The sequence below is a fragment of the Neopsephotus bourkii genome, unplaced genomic scaffold (genome assembly GCF_033783945.1).
Source record: "Neopsephotus bourkii isolate Nb327-2 ecotype Australia unplaced genomic scaffold, CSIRO-AGI_Nbou_v1 NB_1637, whole genome shotgun sequence".
Taxonomy (NCBI): Eukaryota; Metazoa; Chordata; class Aves; order Psittaciformes; family Psittacidae; genus Neopsephotus; species Neopsephotus bourkii.
The window spans coordinates 6,192,897-6,203,845 of NW_026902112.1; the positions used below are offsets into that span (position 1 = coordinate 6,192,897).

Genomic DNA, 10,949 nt, shown 5'->3' on the forward strand with positions numbered 1-10,949 from the left:
GGGAAATCAACAAATGGATTACTAAAAACAAAGAGAAAGGTGCAGACTAGGAAGCAGGTTCCTTCATTTCCAGCCCCCTTCACAAAGTATAAAAATTGCCTATGATGTTCGGCTTTAAACCTGGATTGGGAAGGAAAGAAAGGAGGAGAAAGAAACATTTATCTTAGAAAAATCACTGAAATTAATGCTATTTACGGTAATCAGGTAATGTATTATTGACATTGTGAACTCACAGCCCAAAAAGTACACCTACACCCAGAAAGACAACTGTATCCTGGGCTGCATCAAAAGGAGTGTGACCAATAGGTCGAAGGAGGTGATCCTGCCCCTCTGCTCTCATGAGACCTCACTTGGAGTATTGTGTGCAGTTCTGGTGTCCTCAACATAAAAAGGACATGGAACTGTTGGAACAAGTCCAGAGAAGGGCCATGAGGATGATCAGGAGACTGGAGCACTTCCCATATGAAGATAGGTTAAGAACGTTGGGGCTGTTCAGCCTGGAGAAGAGAAGGCTCATGGAGATCTCATAGCAGCCTTCCAGTATCTGAAGGGGACCTATAGGGATGCTGGGGAGGGACTCCTCATTAGGGACTGTAGTGACAGGACAAGGGGTAACGGGTTAAAACTTAAACATGGGAAGCTTAGATTTGATATAAGAAGGAAGTTCTTTACTGTGAGGGTGGTGAAGCACTGGAATGGGTTGCTCAGAGAAGTTGTGAATGCTCCATCACTGGCAGTGTTCCAAACCATTCTATGATTCTATGACATACGCACTTTCAACCATTGTATGGCAAAAACTAGTCCAGATTTAAATAAATATTTTCACAGGAAACACAGCAAGGAAACATTTTTTCAATCCTGTGCAATGTATGACTGTGGTTTCAATACCTTTGAGCAACAAGTGCTGCTTCAGTATTTCAGTAAAATGGAAGTAGAATAATAGAATAGTTAGGGTTGGAAAGGACCTTAAGATCATCAAGTTCCAACCCCCCTGCCATGGGCAGTGACACCTCACACTAAACCATATCACCCAAGGCCTCATCCAACCTGGTCTTCAACACTGCCAGTGATGGAGCATTCACAACCTCCCTGGGCAACCTATTCCAGTGCCCCACCACACTAAAAGGAAAGAATTTCCTCCTATATCCAATCTAAACTTCCCCTGTTTAAGTTTTAACCCATTACCCCTTGTCCTGTCACCACAGTCCCTAATGAAGAGTCCCTCCCCAGCATCCCTATTGGCCCCCTTCAGATACTGGAAGGCTGCCATGAGATCTCCACGCAGCCTTCTCTTCTCAAGGCTGAACAGCCCCAACTTTCTCAGCCTATCTTCATATGGGAGGTGCTCCAGTCTCCCGATCATCCTCGTGGCCCTTCTCTGGACTTGTTCCAACAGTTCCAAGTAACTGTCAGGTTTTTTATGTTACAAAAAAGGATCTTTAAATGAATCAAGTTTTGATTACATCCACTTGAGGCTCAGAAGGCTATATTTAGCCATTAATTTATTCCTTAAACCTCTTCCTCGACCTTATGACATTTTAGTTATTTTAATGAAGATGTCAATATAAACTAATTTCATTTCTCTTAATTTTATAGAGTAAAAAATTAAATAAATCAATACTTGTCTCCTGCTGTTTTCTCTATTTTGATTCATACAGAAATTAACGTGCAGAATTCTGGCAGATCTCCAAATTCAAAGCATTGTCTTCAGTAAACATTAAGGAAGAAGTATATCAAACATGCCACTATGTGCTATTATCAGAACGCAGCATCACAACAATACCTATTCAAAACTAACTGTTCTAAAAGCAGCAGGCAAGAGAACAGAAACCTATTTTAGGGCTTCCTTCACCTGAATTTGAACCACTCTGAACAGTAACACTTTAATTCACCAGCATAAAGTAACTGCTGAGACCAAACCCCCAACACAGAACATATCCAGTCAAAGCAAAGGAGCACATGGCCATGTCTGTGCTCACTTTTACCTGCTGGCTAAAATCATGGTAATTTAATTCTCTGTAGTTAATTGCCACAAATGTTCTTTAATAGGAAGGAAGGAAGTTATGACAGTGTTGCTATAGGATGCACTCCTGCAAAAACTGAAAGATGGTACCAAGATCTACACTGCTTAATATGACTTTATGGAAAGCCTAACTACACACTAAACATTTTTTCTAACAAAGTCATATGCTTAGTTTAGCAGGTAAACTACATCTATAGAGGCTCTCAGACATTACAGAGAGCTGTGTAAGACTAAATTACACTGAAGTTTGTGAATGCTTCTGATTAAGGAATAACCTGCATTTAAAAATCTAAGCAGTACAAATATATCAGGACAGAGAGAACAAAAGCAGAGGGGGAAAAGCACTTGGGACACGAATGCATAATGGTGCGGTTGCGAGCAGAACTAATGTGATAGTGCTGTACACACCAAAGGGAAGAGGACAAATTGAGAACAATACAGAGAGGAGCATCAGGCTTTAGCCAAATTTAAGAGATTATGAAAATACTTTAAAATTACAGTCTGAAGGACAGGTGACCACAAAGACTGAAGTGATTCACCTTGCAGTGGTAAAACCATGAAGACTGTTTTCCAATGATGACATAGAAGTTAATAAAATTTTAATGGGAAACAACAAAGAACAGTTGTAACAAAATCTGTTTACTGTTTCTTTACAGTTGTTTGTAAAAAGACAAACATACATACTACTGCGATAACACAAGAAGCCCGAGATAAGGTATCCTGTAGACAAGGTGGTGAGGCACTGAAACAGGTTGTCCAAGGAAGTCGTGAATGCTCCATCCCTGGCAGCGGTCAAGGCCAGGCTGAGCAGAGCCTTGGATGACACAGTCTAGTGAGAGGCATCTCTGCCCGTGGCAGAGGGTTGGAATTGGATGATCATTAGGTCCTTTCGGACCCAAACCATTCTGTGATTCTATGATTACTGACGAGACATGCATTCAAACAAGCTGCTGAAAAATACTGCTGTGATGCCAGTTGGACATGACCACCTTAAAATGTTGAGGACAGAAAGTATTGTTTATGAAGTAATGCCTTCTGTTAGAAGCAGCTTAGGGTCAAATCTGATCACCAGGCTATTTTAACAAGTAACAAACTCCCTGAGGAATGAAATACTCACATTGCACAGAAATGCAGTGTTAGGACTACATGAGTCTGACCACAAGGGTAAGAACGACTGTGAAGGGGATAAAAGGGTAAGAATGACTCACTGAAGGGGATAAAAGAAGTTACAATGACATATAAAAACAATCTATTGTAGGCTTCATTTATCGGTTAAATGTCAGGTCAGAACAGGATGCCATGATTAAATGTTGACACCACTAATGGGTAGTCTCCCAGCAAACAGTCAGGGAAACCAGGTAAGGAGAAAAAAACTCTTTATTTAAAGAAAACACAGGACCCCACTCAAAGTGACAGTATTTGAGAGCTACTCTGTAACCATGATTAAAGAGATACTCAAAATGCTCTAAAAGTGATAAAAAGCAAAATGTTTGCGTTTAACTTCAACAATGTGAACTATATAAAGATAAAAAGAGTCTTTAACAAAACAAAAACAAACCACAAAAAGGACTAAAAAGGTTCCAAGAAGAGTTAAGTCCTTGAAAGCAGCATTTAAAAGCATCAGATCGGATGCTAATCATCAAAGAGGGTTTTAGAAGACAGAAGAAAAAAAAATACCCTATCACACAGCTAAGCAGCGGTGAAAGAAAACTTTAGTAGAAGAAAACATCTTTATAGAGTTTTGTCACAAGAGGAGACATATACAGATTGTAAATTTAATGTAAAACAGGCAGGCCAATATGGAAAATTTTATCAGCTTGAAAATAAAACGCTACAATTTTTAAAGCACCTCAATAGTAACAGTCCTGCCCAAGAGTCCCTATAGTAAAAAGTAATCTGTGTATGAAAAGACCCTTCAAAGAAGAGGAACCCATAGCAAAAGAGGCTTTTTCAATTTGCTGTGCTCTCTAAGGGTTTGCAGAGGTTTCCTATGCAAGATCTCACAATTCTGGCAAACACTTTAACAAGAGCCTCAAAACAGAGTTAAGAACTGCACTACTCAAACCCCAAACCTTACTGTTGTAATAGGCAGTCCTAGAAAACAAATCGTCCTGTAACACAAATGCCTATAAAAGCCAGGAGAGAAGTCCATACTGGGCTTACATCCTTGCATACTGTTCCTCTAACTTAAAAAAAAACCAACCCAATCTAAACTGAATTACTATTACTACCACTAAAATAATCCTTAAAAGGTCCAGCAATAAGGACAATGAAAATGAGCACAATTCCATACAAGAAACAGTTATATAAATTAGCATTTTTCTGCAAAAAAAAAGCAAAGCATAAAACGAAGAACTATGAAATCATGTGTGTCATGGAAACCACAGCAAATTACCTCTCTAAAACCACTATCTGCTTTCTTAGCTCATCTCTGACTGATTTTCAGCTGATCCCTTCCTGCTGCTGCACTGGGAGAAGCAGAGAACATGAAAGGACACAGTTGTGCAGGTAAAGGTTAGGGGGGTAAAGGTTTGCCTAATGTTAAAAATTCTTGGAAGAAAAGTCCATCAAACAACTAGAAAGTGGAGAGACTCTGACTGGGGTTCTACAAGCCCAGAAGAAGGCCTGGAGTATTCTGGGCAAATACCAGTGTGGGCTTGTCCTGTCCTTACACTTGCCTATTTGGACACCCATTGGGAGGCACTGCTACAGACACACACATCAGGTGTGCCACAAAATTAAGATCTACATCTTGATACTTTAAGAATCACAGAATAGTTAGGGTTGGAAAGGACCTTAACATAATCTACTTCCAACCCCTGCCATAGGCAGGGACACCTGCCCTGTTACCCAAGGCTTCGTCCAACCTGGCCTTGAACACTGCCAGGGATGGAGCATTCACAACATCCGTGGCAATCCACTCCAGTGCCTCACCACCCTCACAATAAAGAACTTCTGCCTTATATCCAGTCTAAACTTCCTCTGTTCAAGTCTGAACCCATTCCCTTTGTCCTGTCACTATAGTCCCTGATGAAGAGTCCCTCTCCAGCATCCTTGTGAGCCCCCTTCAGATACTGGAAGGATGCTGTGAGGTCTCCACACAGCCTTAAGTTGCAGTAGAAGCATTACACAGTGTAGTCTTCAATGTAGGTCAGTCACTCCAGCATTCAAACACTGTAATATTTCACCAACATCACATTTGACATAAAGGTATCATTATCTCCAATACAGAGGAAGACAGACTAGTAACAAGCTAGAGTTCTGCCTTCTGGTAAGCTAATTTTAGAACATTAATTTCAGTTACTGGAAGACTGAGCATCCACGTTACATCGACTGGCTTCAGACTTGTCTAAGATATGACCAGAAACCAGAACTCGCCCCATGCTACATGAGCGAACAGCCACCCCAGCAGGAAAAGGGCACAAGGCTCTTATCCAATTTGTATCCTCACGCTTTTACTACAACCAAACATATTTTTATTTAACTAGTTTGCTATTAGATTTGTCAAAAGAAACTTGCTTTTAAAACTACTGAAGCTTAAATAATGAAGGCAAATAAAAGCATATGTGGTATTTTTCTTTTAGCTTTACAAATGCTACTGGGAAGAGTTACATAAAGTTCTTCAAAAGAAGACAATTTTATATTGGCTAAAAATATACAAAATTCAGAACCGGATTAAAAACTACGCTCTAATAGCTAGAAAATTAAGTCATTTGCAGCAGTTTAGAATAGCCAGTTTATCAAACATATAAACAAGGGAGCTTTTCCATCATTAAAAATAAAAAAACGTAATGGATGTGCCGAGATGTTGTGTTTTTTATGTGCTAAGATCGCCCTCATGTGGCTAAATGCACCACTGCTGAAGCTACCACTAAAATACACTTGTACGGTATCGTACCATCAACCGCACTACCAGAGATGCCGAAAATACTCGTAATCGCACACAGAACAAACACGAACTGCCTGATCAGTCACTGACTTCTGGATACAAGGGGTAATGGGTTCAAACTTAAACAGGAGAATTTCAGATTAGATATAAATAAGAAGTTCTTTACTGTGAGGGTGTTGAGGCACTGGAACAGGCTGCCCAAAGAAGTAGGAAGTGCCCCATCCCTGGCAGTGTTCAAGGCCAGGCTGGACAGAGCCTTGGGTGGCATGGTCTAGTGTGAGGTGTCCCTGCCCATGTCAGGGGGTTGGAACGGGATGATCTTAACGTCCTTTTCAACCCTGACCAACCTATGATTCCATGATACCCTGGCTGAAACACTTCAAACCTGATTTTGGAAGTACACGTAAGAGAAATGCATTTGAAGTTGAATACAGGTCAGTAGTTGCAGGACCAAACATATCGGATACTCATGACAGTGCCAGGTTCAGTGACCCTCAGAACACTTTTCAGTAATTAAACTGAATTAATACAAACTTATTAGTAGCAATAGTAGTAAGAGAATTAGATCCTCATTTAGAGTTAGATCAGGGAATATAAAACAGTCCTGGAATGCTTTCATAATAGTACTTAAACACAGCACCTGTTAAGACATTCTCTTCACATACAAGTTATTCTGATAGTGCCATTTGCTTTGGCACAAAACCCTGTTTGAGTTGTAAACTAATTGCAAATACTCGATAAGGCAGCCCGAAATAAAACTTAGGATTCTAAATATTAAAATGTCATCTCAAGGAGCAAGGACCAAAAGCCACATTTGAACATACAGGGTAACTGGTGAGTCATTGCAACAGTGCTTCACAAACGTGTACTGCAACGAACAGGTAGGGATTGTGAAATGCAGAGCATGTACACAGCGTTATTGTGGCTATCAAGGTAGTTCTACTTACACAGTAATCCCTGTGCAAGTCAGGCCAATACAAGGCATATAAAGGACTGCGATAACAATGCAATGGAAACGTCTGCCTTTTAACTCGCTCCCTTCTGCGGCTGAACCGAGCTAAAACTATTTACACAAGCTGCTAAAGGAAAGCAGGAGTGTTTTAAACCCAAACGTGCCTTACTCCACTATAAACACCACCCGGCAGCTGCTCCTTTCCAGGTGCTCCCCGACTCCTCAACAGGACAGGCAGCAGGGGCACTTCTGGGCTCCCCAGCCCCGACACCCCGCAGGCACCACTCGGGGCCCTTGACCGCGGCCGCACACAGATCCCGCGGCCCGCGCTGTGGAGCTTCCCCCTTCTTGGCCCCGCGGGTAAAGGCGGCTCCACACCCCGGGGGAACCCTGCACCCGTTGTCCTCCCCCCCCCCAAAGAAGCGATGAACATGGTTCTGGTGTGCCAGCACAACCTCCCGCCGGTGAGAGAGCTACTTTTCGTGCGGATGAAGCGTGACGACAGCCACGCGCCGGAACTACTTCCCTCCCCCCGTCCCTCACCGTCAGCAGAGGCCGCGCCGCAGGAGGATCCGTGCGCGCTCCGCGGGCCCCGAGCCGCCCCGCTCACCTGCGGCCGCAGCCTCCATGACGGCGGCGGGGAAGCGGCGGCGCCTGGGGAGGAGGGGAGCTGGCTCAGAGCCGAGAGGCGCGGAAAGAGTAAAAACAAAGTCCGCTGTTCGCGGTAGCGTGCCGGGGTCCCGCGGACCTCCGGCTTTGGTGAATAAAGGCTTATGTGACTCGGTGCGGCGGCTAGGGCCCGACTGCGTGAGTGGCGAGTTATGGCGAATCTGCCGTGTCCGACACGGCGCCTTCTTCCGCTGCGGTGGCGTACGGCGAGCGTGAGGGCGGGACGCGCGCGTGCGCGCGGCGCCTGCGCGATGGCGGCGGCGTTGTGCGCGCGCGGTTTCTGTCACAAGCGCGTCCGCGCTTTCGGGTGTCCTGAGGTAATTCCTGAGGGATACACGGGCTGTAGGCACATGGGGACAAGGGCGGTGTCCTCCCGGTCACCCATGAGGCTGCGGGGGCCCAGAGGGTCGCTCTGCTGGAGTGAATTCACCGTGTCCGGAGCAGCCTCAGCCGTACCCCGGACCCTGAGGAGGAGGCGAATGGGACTTGCACTGCTTATAGTGACACAGCCCTTCGGTAACAAAGTCGGGTTAATTTACCCCCAGTAAATTAAAAGTGTCTTAATGAACCTGCTAGGTCGTATTTACTAGATAACTAGATAAGCTTGGGGGAAAAAATACAGTTTACACCATCATAAATTCATAAATGAACGCTGGAAGCTTCTGGTTCAGACGGGTGTTTAGCCTCATGCTTAACACCGTGACTGGTTTATAAGTTTATTTTTCAGAAGTTTAATGTTTGCCTTGGAGAGCAGCAGATCAATGTGTGTCAACAGTCTGGTGAATCACATTGTATTGATGCAACTTCTACATTGCGAATTTGGGTATAAATAATTTATTCAGTTTTTCTTGATAGGAGCTTGAAGACAGGAACTTCCATGGCAGAGCACAACTGGTGGCTCTGGAACACTGGAAGACGCACTTGTGCTTCCTGTTCTGTTTTGTTTCTACGCTATCACTCAAATCATCACAAGTATTTAATGTATTCAGTATTAATGAATTCAGTATTAAATCCCATAATGTCTGTTACTGTGTAGGAATCTCATTACCCTTCCTGAATATTAACAGTGTTACATTATTTTTGTCATGCTGCAGATGTACTCAGTTATGTGTGAAGAGTAAAAGCTGTCAAAACGGGAATTCATTTCAGTATTGATTACAGTAATGAATCTGAATAATTTCCTGTTGTAAAGGAAATAATGCATACAGAATAGCTGGGAAATAGCTTATAAAAACATTAGCACTTATATCTCATTGTGACCAGTAAAATTCAGCCACAGGCAGAAGGACATAAAACCTATATATTAGTCCCATAGACAGTTTTAAATCTAGAAAATATCTATACGATGAATTATATAAATACGGGCTCCAGAGCCCCAGTTCACATTCCACACTGCTCTGGGACTGAGCTCGCTCTGTCATCATAGAATCATGGTTAGAGTTAGAAAGGACCTTAAGATCATCAAGTTCCAACTCCCTGCCATGGGCAGGGACACCTCACACCAGACTGTTTCCCAAGGCTCTGTCCCACCTGGCCTTGAGCACTGCCAGGGATGGAGCATTTACCACATCTTTGGGCAACCTGTTTCAGTGCCTCACCACCCTCACAGTAAAGATCAGATACTGAAGACATAGGACAAACTATAGGCCTGCAGCCAAAGGAAGGTGGGTCCCTGTTACTTAACTCACTGGGACCCATGGGAAGCTGCAGTTAAGGCTTGCAGGGTGGGAACATGGAGATTTCTAACAAGCGCTAAGATCATTGTGGATGGAAACATAAGCATTGGGAACAGAAGGAACTGAAGAAGGGCATTTGTTCATTGACACCATGGCCTGACTACATATGGCTCCTCAAGATATCCAGGTCAGGAAAGCAGAGGGCAGACAAAGGAGACACAACAGGAGCTCAGCAGTGTTGTCAGTGACTCACAGCATGGGGTGAGGTGAACACACAGTAGATGAAAATTACTGTCAGCTCCTAAATGGCACAAAAGACACACACCCAAACACGAAGCTTGCCAGTCAGGGAACAGTCAGGGGACATGATGATGGGGACTCAGTTGCCTGTGTCTCTTGTCCCCTGTGCCACCACAATTCCACCCAGCCTATCTGAACAAACATTGTTGGTGCTTATGCATGTGGAAGGGCAAATGCGAAGAAGTGAAATCATTTGTATGTTAAAGCGGCCACCTCTCCTATCCGGTGTCATGTTCTGTGCTGCTGCTTGCAGCACTGAGCAGTCTTACATTGAGTTTTGCTGTATTAGTTGCTACAGATGCAGGAGGAGGCTTGGCCAGAGCCAGCCTCAGCCTTAGGCCCCAGCAGAAAGACTGAGCAGCTGTACAGCTGAATCTACCAATCCCACTATAGAAGCATAGATTGGGTTGGGTTGGAAAGGACCTTAATATCCGGTTTCAACCTCCTGCCATGGGCAGGGGCACCTCACACTGAACCATGTTACCCAAGGCTCTGTCCAACCTGGCCTTGAACACGGAGCTTTGCATCTGACTCAGTCCAAATGTTCTGGGAGCTCTGTCTACCAGAGGTCAGATGAGAAGGACAAGAGCAGAAGCTGCTGAGGTGCCTGCCCTGGTCACAGAACCACATTAAAGCAAGGTTTGTACAACTCTGAATCACAGTTTCCACAGCTTCAACAAAAATATATCCTCAAGTTCTTCCAGAAATTCCACCATGTGCCACTATGGAATATGATGTCCACCATGTAATTCATCACCAGCATGATTGATGCTGCAGCACACACCCAGCTGATTCAGCTAACGGAGTCAGTAGCATCAGGTGGAAGTGCCAGCTCAAAGCAGAGGACAGAACTCGCCTCAAGAGGGAATCTGGTCCTGGGCTGTTTATTGATCTGCCTGTCCCAGTTTCCTCATTGACTAAATTCAAGGCCCACTCCACCCATGCATTCCCTGTCTCTCCTTTGTGTCTCTTTGTCTGACGTCTTTTACTACCTTCTAGCTCCCAGTTTCATTCACATGAATATCTGTCTCATTTTCCTCAAAGGCTCTTCCTAGGTCCTTTCTTTCACCCCAACTTCTGTCCAGCCACTTGCAGATAAGCTCCTTCATGCACAAGTGTTCATCAAATACAGCCACCAGTTCCCTTTCCTCAATCCACCAAGTAGTTCCTTGTTCTAGCCTCCATGTCTAGCCAATATCAGCTGACTGCTCCTTAACCAACTCTCATATTATGATAATAGAATAAGAACATCACCACAATAACAATGCAAAACCCTACAGAGTGCTAGGGAATGCGAAGTTCACATACAGATCCAGTTAAGCATTGAAGAGGGCTTCAGCCTGCTTTTGGAGTTGGAATCCATGAAGAGAGATGTCAATTCCTCATAGAATCATACAGTGATTTATGTTGGAAGGGACCCTAATGATGATGTAGTTCCAG

General features: G+C 43.9%; 1 protein-coding gene across 4 annotated transcripts in view; it reads right to left on the reverse strand.

Moving 5' to 3' along the window:
* ZFAT (zinc finger and AT-hook domain containing) overlaps nucleotides 1-7,556 on the reverse strand; it is a 983,920-nt gene extending 976,364 nt beyond the window's left edge. For 3 of the 4 annotated variants that reach the window (XR_009728577.1, XR_009728576.1, XM_061374126.1), the window contains exon 1: nucleotides 7,475-7,556. Coding sequence is in view for 1 of the 4 variants with exons in the window: in XM_061374126.1 (XP_061230110.1) it covers nucleotides 7,475-7,493 (19 nt within the window). In the remaining 3 variants the exon portion in view is untranslated. Of the gene's footprint in view, nucleotides 1-7,407 lie in introns of all 4 variants that reach the window. The other variant, XM_061374127.1, reaches the window with a different exon arrangement.
* Between the last annotated feature and the right edge of the window lie 3,393 nt (nucleotides 7,557-10,949).